Source organism: Atta cephalotes (genome assembly GCF_000143395.1).
Source record: "Atta cephalotes unplaced genomic scaffold scaffold00028, whole genome shotgun sequence".
In the NCBI taxonomy this organism is placed as follows: domain Eukaryota; kingdom Metazoa; phylum Arthropoda; class Insecta; order Hymenoptera; family Formicidae; genus Atta; species Atta cephalotes.
In genome coordinates, this window is record NW_012130092.1 from 1215696 (window position 1) to 1237469 (window position 21774).

The following is a 21774-nucleotide window of genomic DNA, read 5'->3' on the forward strand; positions in this document are numbered from 1 at the left end:
TACCTACCTACTACATAAGAACGAAAAGGAAAGAAAGTAAGTAAAGTAAGTAACAAATAAGTAAAGTAAAAGTAAAAGAAAGTAAAAATAAACAAAATATATATATATATATATATATATATATATATATATATACCAAGAGAAAAAAATTAGATCTGAATATTTCACTCTAAAAAAATGGTTTCAGTTAAGTGCATTCCAAGGTATTTATTTTTACATTATTCCCAAGAATTATAATCAAACGACATCTAAAAAATCAATCGAAGCGAAGAATAAACTTTCCGTCATATCACTCATGACTTATCCTCCGATCGTAAAGTATTAGTTATGGAGAAGCTTCGTCGAATTCTAATGCTAGGCAATATGCAGTAGCCATAATTTGCAAAGCAAATTCGTTTTACTATCTATGTGTCGCCCGGAAATCTGCAAAGAAAATACGCTATTGCACAAATTACGAATCAATCTCATTCTCGCCAGACGTTCAACGTTCATTAAACAAACACGCAAGAACGGATGGCTTTTATCGACTTTAAATATATAAATAAAAGAAATGAAATAAATAGTAGCATATAAATGATAGTAGCATATAAACGATAGTAGCATATAAACGATAGTAGCATATAAACGAAAGAAAAGTGGGAAAGAATAACATGCCAGACGAAATAAGAAACGGGCGCCAGTTGAAGCATTCTGTTATCTATAACGCGCATAACGAAGATCAAAATCTTTTTGGAATAATCATGCATTTGATTTGATTTTTTTATTACAGGCTAAATTGCGAGCGATATACGAAAGTTATATCTCCTTCAAAATCGTCGATCAACGACACGCCGCTGGCGTTCCTGCAAAAAGTTAATAACATCTCCGTGAGGAGACTTCGTACAGACATTTTACTGCGGAATTAATTCACATTGTATGTGGATAAATACATAGACGGTATCCATATTCTCGTAACGATAAGAATCTGAAATGTTGCATTATTAGATAGTACTGGACAAGAGAACGTACGGAACATAATTATAGTTGCCACCCCATATTCCCGTAATCATACTCTTTGAGCTTTTATCTGGAAGTGTCATCTACGTGTTTGCACGATTAAATAAAATTTGTGGAATGTCCATACGATTTTTCAGGAATGTCCATTCATTTTACAGGATGGTTGGGGGCAATGTCGACGGGTGTCGCCCTGCTCGTGTCGCCGATTACAATAGCGTTTTGCCGAAAAAAAAGTACAAGAGTAACAGCAGTTTTGGGCGGTCTTGTTACCGCCCTTGGCTGCCTTTTTACTTCCTTCGCTTCACAATTTCATCAATTGTTCTTCAGCTACGGCACTGTCGTTGGTAAGTAAAAATTGCAAACGGAAAGGACTATTTACAGTAACACAATTAACAGTAATAATAAACATAAACTCATAACTAGAAATTATTCTTATAAACGACGCAAAGATATTGAAATTTAAAAAAAAATGAAACAACTGTATCAAAAAGTAAAAATATTTTTTTTTATATTTTAGAGAAGAAACGTCGTGTTAAATTCGTGATGTTGGTACACTATATTTTCGGTTTTGATTTTTTTTGTATAAAAAATGCGGAACTTATTTTATTTTAATAAAGAAAACTATACTGTAAAACTATAAAAAGTGCTACTGACACTATTTTTTTTATATTAATAGAACAACGTGCTAACTTCACAATTTAAATTTATGTGAATCTATGAATTTAACATGATATTCTATTAATATAAAAAAAATAATGACAATTTCAATAGCACTCTTTATGTTTTTATAGTTCTATAGTTCCTTATAAAAATAAAAAAAGAGTTCCACATTTGTTACGTTGAAAAAAACTAAAATTGAAGAAGTAGCAGCCAGAACTCTGTTTAAAAATCGTAGAGCATAGAATTTTTCTAGAACTAACGAGAAATATCAATGAAATTGCGATAAATTAACGGCGCGGCACTTTTTTTCAAATGTCATGATGTCTTATACATTTAAAGTCTATTAAAATTGATATCTAATTGTTGGAATTTTATTTTCAAATTACATATATTGGTACAACTCGAGCGGATATTCTATTAACAATAAAATTGCTTTCTTTTTTAAATTACTTGATACAAGTTGTTAATTTTTTAATTTAAATTGTTAGTTTTAATCATTATCATAATTAATATATTATTATAAGTGGTAATAATAATATCATAATAAACTATAACAACATCTTGATATTTGCAAGAGAAAAATATGTCATCACATTGTTAAATGTTTTATATTATTATTTTAGTAAGTGCGTCATCTTTGTTTTCGCCTAAATCTATATTCGTTACTAATATTAGTCTATTAGTTCCATCCATTTCCACCCTAACTTTCCCTCTTATGCAAAACTTTGCGAAAACGATTACAAGCATCAATTTCGAAAGTGTAAAATAGTCGGCGAAAAAAATGATACTGTTTTCCCCGATCCTATGAACAAACAAGGGATAGTTACAATGATTTGAGTCGATATATTTTCTTCCATAGGGATTGGGGTTGGAATGACACGAGACTGTAGTACGCTGATGGTAGCTCAATATTTCAAGAGGAAGAGAGAATTGGTTGAAATTTTTATCGTCTCAGGAAGCGGCTTAGGTATAGCAGTTATGTCTGCTTTTATAAAAGGAGCAATCACGTATGTATATATTACGTAAACACATAATTACAATTACATAAATTGTAATAAATATTATCAAGAACTTATTTCAATGTACTCAATTATTGTTTTACAAATACGCGTCCATGTAAAATTTCCTTTTATCTAAAAAGTATTGTAATTAATACACAGAATGTGTATTAATTAATGCCTAAATTCTGCGATTAATACACAATGACTTTTCGTCATTGAAAGAAACCAGTTAAAGTTCATATAAGAATTTTTTATTACAGTAAAATCGGATGGCGACTTGGCCTTCAAGCTGTCACGGGAGTGGTCTTTCTCACTTTTATTCTCGGCACTTTTTATCGTAGCGCTTCACTGTATCATCCTCAACGAAGAGCAATTTTACACTTGAAAAATCAAAAACGCAAAATAAAGGATAAAAATAAACCCACTGACAAACCACCGTTTTTCGATTTTAGCACTTTGAAAAGTAAAACGGTGCGGATTCTTTTAGTATCTACCAGTATTTCGGCATTCGGAATCAATACGCCGATATTTTATCTGGTAACTATGATGAGTGAATTTGGAAGTATAAGTGACGCCATATGTATTCTATCTACGTTCTACGTTTTTTTTTAATCAACAATTCATGCGAAACAAATTTTCTATTATTTTCATACTATTAACGCAAAGAGTATTTTAAAACATTAGTAGCGAATAAAGTAGGAAATATTTTGAAACACTTCAGTAACGTTGTAATAATGTTATAACGTTGCTGGAATGTTTCCAAATGTTTCTTGCTTACTGGGGAAATTACATCAAAATTGAACGGACTTGGATTTCTTAAATATTATTTAACATAAAATATCGTTTCCTTCTGTAACAGTCATTTTTAACTGTCTAAAAGCAATATGTAATTATTAAACGGTTACTTAAAATAACAAAAATTCATAATTTGCTGTAATGATAATACAAATTAATACATACATTGACTTGTTTTCTCGACCTTAATCACAAAAAATCACGATAAATATTAAAATCCGCTGCACATATATCGCATAAATAATTTTTTATGCAGGCGCATCAAGCGGAAGAAGAAGGTCTTGGTGATACTGTCGTCCTACTACAGGCTTATCTCGGGTTAGCTTGGACTCTTGGCTGCGTAGCTTTTGGACTTCTAGTCGTTCATCGCAACGTTGAATGCAGGATAGCCCGCCAATATCTTACACAAGCAGCAGTCTTTGTGTGTGGACTTTGCATTCTTGCTCTTACCGCCGTTCAAGGAAATTATCACGGATATGTTATGTTCGCATGGATTTACGGTAAAGTTTCATTCATTATTTTTATTGAATAATATACATATAAGAAGATAATTTCTAGATACAAAGATAATTCCTGAATGCTTTGTCTTTTTTCCGAAATAATAAAATTTATGAAAAATTTATGATTTAACATCGAAACTCTTAAAGTTATCATAGCAAAAGAGAAGTAATAGACTAGTAATAGCTCTAGTGACAAGCAATCTGTCTTTTCTTCTCTGTCTCTCGCAATAAAAGATTTTAAGAGCACATTACGAGTAATAAAAAAAACTGATTTTCCTATAGGCATCTTTTGCGGCGGCTATCATTACAGTCTGAAGATGTATACATACGAAAGAGTAAGAGCGCGGAACTTTGCCAGAACGTGGGGTTTTGTTCAATGCTCTCAAGCGATACCAATTGCAATCGGAGTACCAATATCAGGTAAAAAAGTCTAATATAGTAAAAAGTCTAATATAGTTATATCTTAACGAGTATAATTAGTCTGAAAAATTTATAATGAGTAATTTATATTGTCTCATTCGATCGATACTGTTTCATTTTAATCAACGATGAAGTGTTTCACTTCTAACAAAATTTTTAAAAAATTAAAAAAAACGATTGTTAGAAATATCAGTATTCAATTTTATTCCTTAATGAACATCCTGAAACATCGAGCACATTACATTATAATGCAGAGTGAGAAAAAATATATTTTGCAGGATATATAAATGTAGGTTGTGGTGGTAAGGCTGGCTACTACTTCAGCTCGACGTGTGTTCTGGTTGGCAGTTTTACACTCTTCTTCATTGATTTGCATAGAAGAAATTTATCAAGACATAAACACACCAGAGCTAATGGTAAAAAACATATATGCTCCTCGGACAGTTGTCCTCAACGACGAAGATTATCGTTCAGTCAAGAACCTAAAAACGAGGGAACTCACGCCGCTGCTGGAGCAGCCGGAACGACGGCTGCAGCACTCATTCTAGGGACCGATATTGCTCCAGCACAAGGTTTTTTTCTTTTATATTCTTTTTCCAATTTTTACAATGAATAAAAAGAAAAAAAAATTGAGAGAAAGAGAGAGAGAGAAAGAGAACATAGAAAACAATTCTTATTAAATATTATTTTATTGTTTATAATTAGAGTCCGATCAAAACTTTTATCGAAACACTTGCATATCAATTTCAACCAAAACCGAAACCAAAAATTAAAAAAATAGAAATCCTATATATAAAGGCCATATATATAAATAGGTCATGCCTATATATTATATATTTTTTCTTCATAAGTATCATAATTTATCGAAACAATAATTAAAAGGCCAAAATCGAAAACCAAAATTTCGATTGTCAATTCGGTCAATTTTGACCAAAGAATATAAGTATTTCTTCTTCATAAACATCATAATTTAATTATTGAAACAATAATTACACATATTAAAATTAATATTTATGAAGAAGAGCTATATATAGTTTCGGTCGAAACTAACACGTAATAAGTGTTCGTTTTCAGTTTCGATAAAAGTTTCAGTCAGACTCTAATAATAATATATTTTATATGTAATATAAAATATTTGTAACATATTTTATCCCTCAGTCTTAGCAATACAACATTTGTAATATTACAACATTGCGACATTACAATATTTGTAATATTATTGCAGTATTCCTGAAACGCTGCAAGATATAGTATATCTAGATCAAACGTCTACAATTATTTGAGGAATAAAAGTAAAGCTCACATTGAAAAGAACTCACTCAATTTTGTAATTGTGCATTCTCTCTCATTCACGAAGATGCGATGAATATGCTATATCTATAATTATTATGCTCTATATATATAATTATTATTATATTGGAATACTCATACTGTATATATGAGTATATAATCTCAAACTCTGATCTTACACTATTACTTTTGATTCTTTTTATATTATTTCTTGAAGTATTTATCATAGATTAATAATAACTCAAGTAAAAAAAAACTTCACTAAATCTTTGATTTTTTTCTTATTATTTATATACCTACTTATATAATACATTCAATCTTTCAAATAGCCAAATTGATATTTTTATTTTCGTTTGTATAACAAATGAGGCACATTGTAAAATGCGAAATAAAACTTTGCGTAGTAATGATATTATAAATGCACTAAATACTTAACATAGCTGTTGTTTTATTGTCCTAGGTGAAGGGATAGACGCTTTAGGAATAGATAAACCAGAACTCACGTGTATCTCGGAGGAAGGTGTAGCTGACATGGATTTACCTGATAATTTACTGGAAGATTTCGATTATATAGGCGATTGTATAACTTCGTGCAACAAGGTCGAGAACTATCTTATGCTCTCAGAATTCGAAAACAATCTGATTGCTGAGATGCCAATTATTATGGATCGTTGTGGACGCAGATGGTCCCTGGGCCGATCCAAGACAAATCAATCTAATTGCGATCAGATTAGTGGCGTTCAATCAACAACTAATGAGCAAGATGTCAAACCGAAATGGCGTTTCATGAATGTACCACCTAATACTAACACCAGAACAATTACTGTTATTGACGAAGCTAGTACATAATTCCGAGCACGGATAATGGAACATTAATTTTACCCTTATGAAAAAATGCTACTGGATTCGCAAAAAAAAAGATTAAAAATAATTAGAAAACTATTCAAATACTATATTCGATACTATTCGTTTCAATTTCTCACTTATCCAATAGTTTTACCCATGACAGTAAACAAGAAAGATTAGAAAAATAACTATATATCAATAATTGAAGAATGTAAAGATATAATACGCAAAACACGAAACTTGTAGCATATTTTCAATATAATTTTTTTTAAATACAATATAAAATTTAAATTAAATACAATCATAAAATTTAAAAAATGTGCATTACACAGAAAATTTAAAAACTTAAAAATATTTTATTAACTTTAATTTTTAAATATAAAACATTACAATTCTAAACAATGCGGAACAAAAATGTACCTTGTTGAATGCACTACCAGGGATGATTTAAAAAAATCCATTCTCATTTATTAAATTTATTAAGTAATATTTTTATAAATGTCAGACGTTAAAAGACATCTAGACATTTTTTGACATTCAAAAAAAATGAAGACTAAAAATATTTTATCAAATTTATTAAATCAAATTTTTTAATCGTTATTTGTTATTAGAACATACACATCTTCTATTGAACTTTCAAAATAATTAAAAAGAAATATTATGAAAAGATAAAAAAGGATCAGTGGAATATGAAATACTGACTGAGTTATTCCGGCCATATATATAATCTATTAATATTTAATTGTAAATTATTAAATATTAAAGTGTCCTCAATTGTTTATCCGTCATTTATTTAAATATACATAAAAGCTAATTTATGTATACGTAATGCTAATTTATGTAACTTAATACAGTGAACGTAATCCGAACACGGGTCATTTGATTCGCAATGTAATTAAGGACAATAACATCAGCTTTCGACAAAAAAAAACTACGGGAACCGTCCAACAAAAAAACAACCTTTGATTCGCGTCGTATCTTTTTAAATTTCCTATTAATTGCCTGAAATAAAAAATAATCTGTTATTATTATTAATTTAATTTATCAATGTATTATGCTTTCGAAGAATAGCAAGTTTAATAGTTACATAAATGAAATGGTAAGCTCTTTGTATGAATATTGCGGTTTATAATGATTGTTATCGATTAATAAGGCAGATGAAAATACAATCGTAGTGGGCATTATATATTGTCCTTCTAAATCAATTTGAATAATTAATTGGAGTATTTGATATTCTCTTCAGTTTGATGATTTTTTGTCTAATTTTTTACGTATTTATCTGTATCTATATTTCTATAAAAATTGATCTAATTTAATTTCCCTATTTATTAAGTAAAATTCAATAAAGTAATACAAAGATATTTTATCAGATATTTTATGAGAACAATTTAGATCTTAATCGTTTGTTTATAAACGATTGAAATATGTACCTTTGGCTACGATTGTACAGCTAAATAAACGCAAACTGTGCAAATGTATGAAAAGATTGTATGTAGACACGTTAGTTTAAGTTTTGGGAACTAGTCCGATCGCCTTTAAAATATAATGCGTCGTAAAAATATAAAAATACAAAGTGCATATATACGTAAATATTATTATAATGGCGTTCTCTTTTTTGGGATTTGATTCACATAATGAAATCCGTTGAGTCCAACGATGGATTCAAAATATAATAATGTGCATCTAGTAATTTATTTATCGAACTATTTATACTAGTATGTAAATATTCGATACTCATGCCATGTGTATACACTGAATTTTAAGTGTATCTATGTTTTTAATTAAATGATTAAATGTCGATGATATTAAATATATAATAATCATCGACATAGATTAGTATGATCTATAAAAAGTATGTTTTTCATTGATTGATATGCAAAAAAGCAAAATTATGTTTTTGTTGAAACATAACTTTATCGAATACGTAAAGATTGTTTATATTAATTAAATAATAAGAATAAAACAAAATATAAATTTCGTAAATTCACGAATATTAATTATTTAATTAATGAAAACGAATATTTAAGCAATAAAATAATAAATATTTAAGATACGCTTATTTATGAATGTACTTGTTTTTAGAATTATTTACAAAAAGAAGTTTTGCTAAAGTATCTAAAAATTTAATCAGATGCAAATTTAAAAATAACTTTTTTAGACTTTCAAAATAATTATGTAAACTTAAAGAATGTGAGAAACGTATATAGCGCACATATACACACATATACATATATACATACACAAGCAAACTATATACACATATAAAAATTGTGTTTATAATTATTTATTCTATTTTTATTGACCAATATATTTTTATAATTTATTTGCTCTGTTATTATTCTGTTATTATTTTTTCGCTATAAACTAAAATTTAAAAAATAATAACAAAAATCTCTAAACGTTTTTGTATAAATAAATATTCAAAATGACATATTTCAAAATAACATTTAAAGTTTCCAAACATTTCCATTAGAGTACAGATAAAAAATATTTATAGAAACAAACTTTTAAAGTAAACCGTCATTAAATCTGTATTGCTTTTAAATGCTATCTGGAATAACCTGTAAAATTTTTCATAATTTTTTGTTATTTTAAAATATGTATAGTGCATCTTTAAGTGTTCTTGACTACAAAAAGTTTTGACTACAATTCAAGTTCATGATTACAAAACAGTATCTAGTAACCAATTTGAGCGTCCTACATAATTATTTGGATAGTTCAAACATAACTACAGTTAGATCTGTATCTAGCTAAATTTTTAGCTGCTAAATTTTTAGATATTTCAACAAAACTTTCGTGATCCAATTAATACAAATTAATAACATTAAAAATTGATGCCCTTTAAAAGACAATGTAAAATTCGCCGAACAAGAAATTTTTATATCCAGTTTGAATTATAAATGTCTTTTTTTTCGCTCTCAAATTAAATGAGTTCCCCTTTGATCGTAGGAAACTCACTTAAAAGATATTCAAAAAAATAATGGAAAAATTAATTGAGAAATTAAAAATAAAAGAAAACATGTTTATTTTTTATAGTTTTGATATATATAAATTGCTAAGTCAAGAATGTTGCATTAAATTTTTCTGAGATTCGGTTTACATAAAAAAATATCTGTATAGGTATTAAATAATTACTTAGCAAAAATAATTACCAAATTTGTCTATAATGAAAAGCAAATCGCTAAATATATTCTAGCGATAAAAATAAAATTGAAAAATTACAAAACATATTGTATTGTCGTAATGTTGATATAAAAATGTGATTCGAATACGTAATCCTTGTATATGCGTTATTTTATTCTTTCATATCCTGATTACAGATTTTTTTACATCTCTCTACAAAAAGTCTCTTAATTTTAAGTCACCGTTTTATCAGTATGGAACAGCCACACCATAACTCGATAATGGACGCAGAAATGCAGTCTGAAATTACAGTCGAATTAGAAACAGCACAGTCAAATGGTCCTATTACTCTTCCAATGAATGTGATATCGATATCATTGCGTTAATTGCGAATTCCTAGTCTACTCACTAGTTTCAAACGAAGCATATATTTGTTGTGCACGGTTCGTTATGTTTAATTTAGTGACGTTAAAGACATTATATCTTTGAATTATCGATCGATTCTTCTTCTATAAAATAAATATTCCGAAATACTCATTTAAAAATAAAAATAGATAATTCGCATTTCACAAAAAAAATTCAAAGTAATAAAATGTAAAAAGCATTAAGTTTCTTATATTAATTACAAGGCTTTAAATATTCAAAAAGTGTGATCTTATATATTATTCTTTCAATTCATCTCTCTTTTTTATTGGAAATCGGTTTTCATAATTTGAAGTATAGGTATACGAAATCTAATAAAAAAATAAGCGAACTTTTTTAATTACTCGATAACAGAGCGTCCTAGCAATGTGCGGTTTGCAGCACTATCGTTATAATCTTCCGAATAATTGACTTTTTAAAATTGTTTACATTTCGTTTCAGAGTTATTGCTATTTGCAACATATTTTAGTGTTCGTGGTGATTTTCGCCTTGAAATGAATTTTTGCAATTTTTGCCTTAAAATCAACCGTCAGTACTACGATGGCGTTTTGAAAAGATTGCGCATAAAAATTTGCAAAAAGAGACCACAGTTGTGGCGAGACAACTCATGGTTCCTTTGCCCTTCGCCATGACAATGCGCTTGCCACTCAGCCTTGTCAATTCGCAAATTTTGTGCCAAAAATCAGGTTGTTCTCCCCCAGCCTTCCCAGATCTTGCTCCCTACGACTTTTTCTTGTTCCCAAAATTAAAATCAGTTTCCAAAATAAAAATTTAGTTCGAGGTGAAAATCGTCACGAACACTAAAACACGTTGCACTCAAATAGTAATAACTCTGAAACTAAACGAAATATAAACAATTTTAAAAAAGCCAGTTACTCAAAAGATTATACATTACAATAATGCTGCAAACCACACGCTAGGACGCTCCGAGTAATTAAAAAAGTTCGCTTATTTTTTTATCAGACCTCGTATATATTCAATTAATTAAATTTAGTAAATAACTCATTATTGATTTGATTAAATTAAAAAATAATTTAAAATTCATTTCTCTTCGATTAATGATTTTTAAATATATAGTGATAATTGAAATAAGATGACAATTTCGTCCGACTTATCATTTGATACTAATTTAAATATACTAATTTAAATATACTAACTAATTTAAATAAATATTATTAGTCGTTATTTCTTATTCGTTAAAAAATTCTCATGGAAATATATTAAAAAATAAATTAAATTTCGCATGAGCGCACATATATCATATATTACACGTCTCACGTTAATTAACACGCAATAGTGTGCGTGGTGATTGGTACGGTGCGAACGATAAGAGGTAGCACAGCGACAGACAGTCGCTACAAGACGCCTCACGATCAAATGTCCCTGTGGCATGAATCTTGATAATATATTCTTAGAAAAAAAGCCACTAACTACGCAAAATTTTCAAGGTAAGTCGGTATGCTTTTATAAAATAATGTCCGGTATTCTTTTTACAATAGAATTTTATGATAGAATTTTGATCGCATTTTTTTTTTACAAATTTCCATTTTATTACTCTTAAAATAAATTTCATTTCTTATTTTGGCGAAACTTAATATAATGAAGTTTTCTGCTAAAAACTTGATCGTATGACTCCTTTCACTAATATGGACGATTCGATATAACAAATGATTTCATGAAATTACTTATAAAAAAATGATCTATTTATAAAATCCATTTGTACTTATTCTTCCTCTAGTTGATGCATTTATACATGTGTATTTTCATGTATGATTCCATTAACGATATAATTAGAGAATATAATTTTCTACTGTTAATGTTACCAATTGGTCAATCATGAACATTATAAATCACAAGGAGGATCCTGCCTAAGGTCCTCTGAATCATCTTAACTGTATCCTTTATGAACGGCCATGTATCACTTCAACCTCTTTTTCTATCAATTTAAGATTCGCGTCTCTTTATCATTTTTTTTATGTTTGATCCATCGATCAATATTATTGTATCGCCACTAATCTTAATCAATCCAATAAGGAATATAGCGAAGAATGCATTGAATCCAAGCGTAGATGTAGAACGCATCGAACTATATAAGAATAACACAAGATAAGAACAATGCGTCTTACAGCATTGAGGACGAAACGAGAATGGCGTATGGGAAATTGCACGTATTACCATTGAGTCTCTTCATCTTAATCCCAGTGACATTTGTAATTACGTAAGTCCGCAATTTTTAAATGAGGCTAGATCAAATTATTAGCTTAAAAGCTACAATATATATACATATATATATATATATACACACACACACACGCGCGCGCGCGCGCACACACACACACATACACACACACACACACACACACACACATTTTTCCAAGATAGATAAAAATGTTGCAGCCTTTTATTAATAAGTCTTGACTTGAAATATTTTCTTTATACTCAATTAGTTATTCCTTTTTAAAACGTGAAAATCATTATTAAACATGAAATTCCCAGCAAATAATGAATATAACAGCCATAGATGTCAAATATATATATTTATATAATTATATATGATAGTTATGTATGTTTACTGAGTTATTTTATATAGAATTCATGACTGTGACTCAGTCATTATTAACATAAACATAACAAAAAATTTAGAAAATATTTATTTCAGAATCTTTAAAACAAAATAAGAATTTGCTTAGTTTATTTAAAAATAAATCGACTTTGATACTATTTTATCTTTTATGTAAATAATGTTAAATTATTATCAATCTGTTTCTTTTAAAATAAAAGTAATCATCATATCAAAATATTCGCAATAAATACAATATATAAGATGTACTTAACAAAAATCTGCTTATTCGTTTAATGCCAAAATGTTATTTTCTTTCATTATATACGTTATATCTACATTATATCTAATTCAAATGATTCCAAAAATTAAATTGAACTTATACTTCGATATCTGTGTCTCCTTATAAAATAAATAAGATATAAATATATGTGTACAAAAATCAATTGAAAATTAAGAAAAATTATTTGATTTTTAAATGTCTATAGCAAATACATGTCAAAATTATTTAACGATCAAGAGCTAACCATAAAAGAACTTTGCAAGCAAGTCAAGGAAGTCGAAGAAACCTGAAGCATTATATACTCGCTCGCGCTACTCAAGTTTATAGTTTACAAATGACTCATGTTTCAGATACACTATATCGGTGCAATGGGACCACGTGGTACCTGGATTCCCTTATATATCGGAGACTGGAACATTGTCACCAGAATCCTGCATATTCGCACAATGTCTGAACATCGCAGCTCTTTTACGTATGTAAACACAATTCCAAGAACTTTATAGACTAATTATAAGTGAAACTTATCTTATACTTTAGACAGAGAATTTAAGTCACGAGTCATATAAATGAAAATAAAATCTATGAATTAATTATTAGACATCTACAAATATGTAAAAAAAAATCTAAAAGAAAGTGTAGAGAATGATTAGGAAAAATGGAGATAAAAATAACTTCAGAAAAGTTTTCTTGAACGCAATAAAAAGAATTCAATTTGCATCTTTTACACAGTCGGGTGCTGTGTTTACATCAGGCATCGACAAGTACTGCAATGGCAGATAGAAAGAGGCCACGATCTTGTAGACAAAAAGGTTATCGCGGTGACAACGTGCTGCGGAATCCTTGCTTGCTTTGGCCTCGATATACTAGCCAATTTTCAAGAAGCTCGCGTAATCGCGGCTCATATGGTTGGAGCGATGACTTGCTTCTCTGCTGGCACTCTCTATTTCTGTCTTCAGGTATACCGTGATGCGAATCATTACGTTTTATCACGAACATTTCGATGTCAAAGACAACGTTAATTTATTGATGATATTGCATCATTCTTTGGCACAGAACTAAAAGAACATTTGAGCTAGTAATGTCAGATTGGCTTTCTTTCCGGTCAATCATTTGACATTAGGAGACCTCTGCGAAGTTGGTACTTCATTTTTCAAAAAATGAAATTTTGGTCACAGTTCCGAATGCATCCCGAAAAGTTCTGCTCAAAATTAAAAATAATTCCGGTGAATTAACACAAAAAATCGAAAATTAAAAATTTGGGGTGTCAACTTCACAAAACGCAGAAAAATCGCGATTTATTTTCTAAATCATTAGTCCTAGAACTTTAAATGAATAAATATAATAACTTTCGATAGAACTCTTAGAGTGCTATTCAGAACTGTCAACAGAACTGCCGTAACGTTCAAAAATTTTTTGTCCCTCAGATATAAGAGAATCAGACATAAAAAAATCGCGATATTTCTTAAACTTGTTGTCATTAGCTTCGAGCATTAACTTTCGTTAGAACTCGGGGTGCTATCCAAAACTATCGACAGAATTGCCAGAACTTTTAAATAATTTTCATCCCTCGGGTATTAAAAATTTTCGATTCAATAAACGAAAAATCGCGATATCTCTTAAACCGTTAGTCCTAGTGCTTCGAACATTAATAACTTTCGTTAGAAAAAATTAAATAAATTTCTAAAATCCAAGGAGTGTTCTATCAAAAGTTATTATCATTTAAAACGCTAGGACTAAATTTAGAAAATATCGCAATTTTTCGTTCTGCGTTTTATGAAGTTGGCTCTCCAAATTTTTAATTTTCGATTTTTTGTGTTAATTCGCCGGAATTATTTTTAATTTTGAACAGAAACTCCAGAACTCTTCGGAGTGCATTCAGAACTGTGATTAAAATTTCATTTTTTGAAAAATAAAGTCACCAACTTCACAGAAGTCACTAGGAGGCTTTTCTTATATTTCCTATCAAATTTTTAAATTCCCATTTTACTATTATGTTCCTTCTACTATTATTTTATTTTAATTTTATTATTATATTTTCGTTATTTTTTAATTTTATTATATATTATATATTATATATTTTTTTTATTTTTATAAACATAATTTAAGTTCTATTCTGTTTATTTAATCGCTTTGCACAAACTTAATGCAATAATATTTTCAAGGAGTAAATAAGCTCCGTAAATATTTTCATGTAAAAAAAATAATTTTATCATTAAAATGATTTATATATTATCATAAGATAATTATCTATTTAGACATATTTGAGCTACAAGATGATACCAGCCGTAAATGGTATAATTATTGTTTATTTGCGCGCAATTCTCTCAGCTCTTACGTTAATATTGACGATCGCTACAATTATTCCTGGCTACATCTCAATGTCAGAATTTCAAGGTATGTAAATGCTTGTTATTATAAAAACTAATTTTTATAATGAGTAATCTACCTATACAGTTATAATCTATAACATATGCTTAGACCGAAATTTCTCAGTTATTCACATAGAGAATGAGTACATGTTAAATATTTTTTTAAATTTATGTTAGACATTAAATTTATGTTAGATGAGTGCAAACAAATTAAGTATATATAAAACTTTTAACTTTATCATTAAATAAAATGTGGAATTAAACTGAAGATAACTCGAATATTTTTAAAAAAAATTCAAGTAATCAAAATATAACGTGTTACGCAGGTAACGATTACAAAAAGTGGTTACCGGCAGATGGTGGTTGGGGCTGGCACGTCGCGAGTACTATATGCGAATGGATTCTCGCGATCGTCTATTGCGCGTTTCTTCTTACTTTCGTTCCAGAATTCCGATTAATTAATTTTGAAGACCCCGTTGTTACGGTATCTTGATTTTACCACTATTCATAGTAGCGATCACTTCATTCAGAAAACTACGTTTATGCATATACATATAATTAAAATACATAATTTTATTTTAGCTAATATATTTGGATAAAATCGAGAGCTCGACAACCTCAAACAAACCGGAAGGAATCACGCCCCAAGACACGTAAATTTTTTATAACTTATACTTAATTAATATAATTAATATTATATATAAATGATCTTTATCCTTCAAAGTAAGACCTATAATTATGATTTACATAATTATGATTCTAAGTTTTATTTGGAATTCTGATTTAAAACGTGTATGGCAATTCTTAAGTCAGAGTTACGTTATTGTTATTATTAAAAAAATAAAAAATTTATTAAATAAAAATTTATTAAACAAATAAAATATATTTTATAAACAATTTATCTTACATTTTTCTATCATTTTCCTACTACATTGATTTTTCAATTCCTTCTTTTCTATATTTATATGTTTAAGAATTTTGTTTGAAAGAAATTATTTGTTATATTTTTTTCTGAGATTTTAATTGTGTGTTATATTGTTTTAACAGTATTATATTTAATATATCATGTTTCATGGAATCATACAAAATATATTCTGTAAAAGTAAATATTGTAATAAAAAAATATTTCTTTAAAAAAGAAAAAATATACACCAAGTGCATAAAAAAGATATCCACGATTAAGTTTATCCTAATATGTTATAACTTTTATTTATCTTAAGATAACGGATATATGGAATGCAATTTATCATACATTTATCCAAATATTTTTATTAAATCGATGCATATATGCATCTAGATATATAGTATATTAATGAAATTACCACACATCCGTTACTTCAACAAAAACATCAATTCATTACTCACCAACCCGATACGCAACAGCGGAGTTATATCTGCAACGTCGCTACGATGTGATTCTGTAACAAATAAATTAAAATCCAAATTAAAACAAAGCAGAAAAATCAATTAATATTTTTAAAAATATTTACTAAACGCAAAGTTCTTTTAAAAATTATCATATAATTTTCAAAATTTGTATAAGATTTTATAAAAATAATTATACATTTTCTAAAAAAAAATCTTAAAAATGCATATTTATCGAATTTCAAAATAATTTTAAATAATTCTTTTCTTCTAATTATCATTTTTAAAGTATTGTAAAATAAAACGACTCAAGAATAAATAGAAGAAAGATACTGATTTTACATAAACAAAAAATTATATTTACCGTAAGGTTGCTCCGCCGGTGTCCGATGCCTCTCCCAGACCTCCTCCTCCTCTCAGAATTGGGTTGACATCCTCTAGCACGAGACACTCGCGTAAAACACTCGCGAATTCACTACAATCGCGCGCGGACTAATTATTTATAAAAGTCTTTCGCATTGAACTAGAATTCCACCGAATAGATTTTATGAAAAGTCTATTAGTCCGATAACTTCAACGGCACTACCGAAACAAACGCGCGACGCGACAAACCGGCTGCGGTTCGTTTATTTTCAATTAAATCGGCGACGAGGGTACGTTAGTTTCCCCGTCATTGGATTTTTACATGAAGAGAATGATTTTATTCAAGTATTTAAAAATTTATCTAGATCCATTATCCAGATAGATACGAAAATTTTTAGATACTTGAAAAAAACCGTTCTTTTCGTGTATTTCCTCTGGGTACTGAGTCTTCTCATCACGTAAAAGTCGTACTCGTGAGAGGGAAGATGTCATCTGAAAAATATAACACATATAGCTATTATATCTATATTACTATGCAATTAACTTTTAAAAATGTATATCAAACACACGCTAATTCGTCACCATTGCGAAATAAATTCAGAGCGGAAAAGGATTAGAGTCGATAAAATGGACTAGAGATAAATAAAAAAGAGGAGTATTTCTTTTATTACCGAGAAATAGTTTCAAAGTTACGCTTAATTTTTTATACGGATCGTATAAAACGAAAGATGCACAAAAACGAAAAATTAATTAAATTATTATATAAACTATAATATTAGTTCTCAAAGTAGAAATAGCATGAATTACATTATTTGCACGAGAATATTTATTAGCGTTACTTTTTATGACTCGTGTAATATCATTCGAAGAACATAATCGAAATACACTCAAGCGAGAAAAAAATTTACGTTAAACAAAAAATAATTGTCGTCCGTAATTCGTAAATTTCGTGTCACGAAATCGTAATAAATTCTGTTTTCTAATCTTTTGATTCCAAATGAACCGTACGAAATATCTATCTCATAATATATGATTGTTATCTCGATCCTTCTATGAATAATTAATCGTGCGAGCTAATAATCGTATAGTAAGGTACAACGTTTCGTACATTATCTAGCATTTTTCGCAATTACGTTTCAAAAAAAAATGTGAAAAAGAGCGGCACGCGACACAGCTACCTGCCTGTACGAGCGTCGATAATGGAATGACTGCGCAGTGACTACGCGTAAACATGACGTCATCTGCCTACCCGTCCGCCCGGCCGCGTCAAAGTAAACCACAAGGTCGTGCATCATATAACGGTCAAAATATTAACGTATATTACAAAATAAATAAAATAATCTAGTCGTTACATTTTGAATATTCTCCAATGAATAGATTTTATTGCATGGTTTTTGCTTTACTTCTTACATTCGTTACGCACTCAGCTCATGAATATTTTAGATATTTCAATTGTGTTGCAATAAGCGATTATTATAATTCGTTATTATTGTAACTTTTTATTATATAAAATCTTCGTAATGTACAATATTCTTCTTCGCAATATTTTTAATAAAAGATTGATGTCTTGCGACTTTTTATTACTTTCGTATCGTTTATCTCTTATTTATCATTTATCTTATTTTGCATTCTTAACTCAGCAAATGAGACTGGATTACAATAGATTGAAATTTTTTTCTATCTGAATGAGTATTTTAAATAGCGAATACTTTTTTGGATTCAATTGAATTCAATTGGATGCAATTAAATTGAAAAACTACATTTTCTGTTCAAAATTTTGAATTGAACAGTATGAACACAGTAATGCACAGAAAAGGCTAATATTATTTTTAGATTGAAAAGCATAGAAATATGCTTCATGCAATTCATACAAATGAATAAAAATATCAGAATTGAAAAGCATTCATTTTAACATTCGTGAATCAATATTTCTGAAAATCTGAATCCATTTCAATTCATTTCAATCCATTCTCATTTGCTGAGTAATACACACTTTTCTTTTTCTTTCCTTGCTATACATATATACTTCTTGAGGTTCCATCCATATTTGTTATCGTAACTTCCGTAAAAATGAACGTATTAGGTATGGGAAAAAGTTCGTGGCGTTTTTTCCGTTAGATGGTATTAAAAAAACGCCACGAACTTTTTCCCACATCTAATATTTTTTCAATTAATAGAGAATTGATTAAGGAATAAGTCCATAATATGTAAAAGTAGATAGAATTAAGGAGCTTCGAGATTAGATTCAAAGAAGAAAAAAGTTCAAAAACACGAAAAAAAATCTCGATTTAGAAAATTACACTGAAGTTTCTGGGACCCCAGTGTGTATAGCTAGTATTAATTCGCATTATTTATTTCATTACCTAATTAGAAACGAAATACGTACGTAACAGATCGTAGACATACAGGAATTACAAATTACTGTTTTATTTAAATTGGTATCATATTTTTAATTTATTGCTAATTTAATTAATAATTAGAAATTATAATATATATATTAATATATATATTACTAACTGATTATTTGGTATAATTATACAGTGTACATATGAAATCAGAAAATAAAATCAACTGAGCGACAAGAATATTCTTTCAATTGTAAAATAATTGAAAATTTTTAAAAGCGCGTAAAGTTAAATAATATAATAACAATCCATTATTAAGAATTACCAATGAGTGAGTTCAGATTTAGACAAGATCCTTTCTCTGATTAATTTGCGAAACGTGCGATGTCTCAAGCGTCTATCTTCTCTTCACGTTCGAGGACGAATGACCTTTTGTCGAGATCATTATAATTCAAAGTCATACTAATACAAGGCTAATAACAAATTTAAAAAATGGTAAAACTGTTTAGGGGACCTCGCTCCAATCATTTTGGCCTTGACATATCTTGTCAAAGTCGTCACTCTGAGTAATATTCAAAAGATTTTAACTGTCACTCATTGTTTATTAAAACGTTATTAATATCAAATGTGATTTATATTATGTTTTACTATAGATAGAATCGATCATATTAACATTTACTTTGAAATTATTTTTATTTATTTTAAAACTGTATTTAATAATAATTTAACATTTAATATTGAACTTTCCTAAATTTAATAATAATTAAAAAATCACACAAACTGTAATGATAATAAAAGCGTACGGAGCATATGATATTTCCTCTTATAAAAAGGGAATCATATCTATCGAATGAGAATAAATTACCGATAGTAAGTATAAATACTGGACAATATTTTATAATATCATTAATATTAATTATTTGTCATTCTTTACATTAATGTTGTTCATTTTTTATTTTCCCAAGTTCTCAAAATAAGATTCTTTATTTCATAAATAATTCATTACATATAATTTAGTAAAAAATATTTAATGACAAGTTTCATATAGTTATTAAAAATAAAACAAAATAACTTCTTTTTTTATTTCCAATAACAACATTAATTTAAAAACAAAGAATTTAAAAAAAGATTTAACAATATTTTATTTCAACTGTTCCAAGAAAAGAAAAAACAATTCAAATTTTCTAATCCATGTTTCTTAATTCTAATTTTCGTGTTTCTCAAATAATGATATTAATTAAAATTATTTTATTAAAAATTTGTTATTAAAATTTGCATCTTGAAATGATTTGTGCATAATTTTACAAATATTTGAAATCAAATTTAATCTACAATTATATAAAGAACAGATTAACTTTAACTTTATCATTAAAACAATATAATTTGGAGTAAATAAAATAAAGATTTTTCTACAAAACAATCCTAAAAATTTGTCAAGTTTAAAATTTGTATCTTGCAGAAATAACTATCAACAATTTTTAATACTTTACAATTTTTAATACTTTAAAAAGAATATATACAATTTAATTTAATTAAAATTTTGATACCATCTTAACCAAATTACTATTTAATTAATATAATTTCTTTATTAAATAAAACTTGTGAATGAATTGTATTAAATTTTTATTTTGCATGTAAATATTCGATTACTAATTTATTACAATTTAACAATAACCTTAAAATCAAATTTAGCATCATTTGGCGATTTTCCAACTTTATTTTCCGTACAGTCGTCACTATAATCTTTTCTTATTAATCTTAAGAGCAACACGTCATAGTGAAGCGGCTAAGACAGCGCTCACAGAGTAGTACGATAAATAGTCTTTGGCGAACGTGTTGATCGGACAGTAACGACGCCGACGCGACGGTAGCAAGGACGGCGGCGCAGCTGCCGAGAACGTCGTTTTCACTGACGCAACATTGATCGCGCACCTCTACGGGCTATAACCTTTGCATTTTCCAACGTTTCGTTGTGACTCTGCGAAGTTTTGCCGTCCGACAAAATTCAACTAAGGTCTACTCATCAGCCTATATCTCACGTCTAAATTTCTGATCGTACGCAATATCATCTACTATTATTTGGGCAGCGTGTGCTCTGAAAAATAAAAACCATGAAGAGCTCCAACTAATAGTCTGAACAACCCCACGAAACCCGACAAAGGTGGAATCATCGTTTTCGGAATAAAAGTTTTGTGTAACACCACCCGATGTGTTAAGTGTGTCTTATTGCAGTTTTAATATGATCTGATTCTTTAAATATTAGAAAATAATGGGGAACTGATTGATATTTGTTGCGCGAACGTTCTACGTATCTTGCGCAGCGTAAAATATAAATATAAATAAAAGTGTATTATTTTTGTTGCATGTGTGTATATATGTGAATGTAATCGAGATACCACATACTCTCTTCACACTCTCTCTCTCTCTCTCTCTCT

General features: G+C 28.5%; 2 protein-coding genes across 2 annotated transcripts in view; both read left to right on the forward strand.

Annotated features, from left to right (window-relative positions):
• LOC105620635 (monocarboxylate transporter 2-like) overlaps window positions 1-6511 on the forward strand; it is an 11588-nt gene extending 5077 nt beyond the window's left edge. Inside the window, exons 3-9 of the mRNA XM_012202124.1 lie at window positions 1155-1340; window positions 2516-2663; window positions 2918-3194; window positions 3709-3952; window positions 4235-4372; window positions 4651-4944; window positions 6123-6511. Coding sequence (XP_012057514.1) covers window positions 1155-1340; window positions 2516-2663; window positions 2918-3194; window positions 3709-3952; window positions 4235-4372; window positions 4651-4944; window positions 6123-6511 — 1676 coding nt within the window. The remainder of the gene's footprint in view (window positions 1-1154; window positions 1341-2515; window positions 2664-2917; window positions 3195-3708; window positions 3953-4234; window positions 4373-4650; window positions 4945-6122) is intronic.
• A 5690-nt stretch (window positions 6512-12201) lies between these two features.
• On the forward strand, window positions 12202-15923 carry LOC105620636 (DNA damage-regulated autophagy modulator protein 1-like). The gene is made up of 6 exons (XM_012202125.1): window positions 12202-12272; window positions 13248-13369; window positions 13627-13853; window positions 15153-15291; window positions 15593-15750; window positions 15849-15923. Exons 1-6 carry the CDS (start codon window positions 12202-12204, stop codon window positions 15921-15923), a joined length of 792 nt encoding a protein of 263 aa, XP_012057515.1.
• Window positions 15924-21774: the final 5851 nt, after the last annotated feature.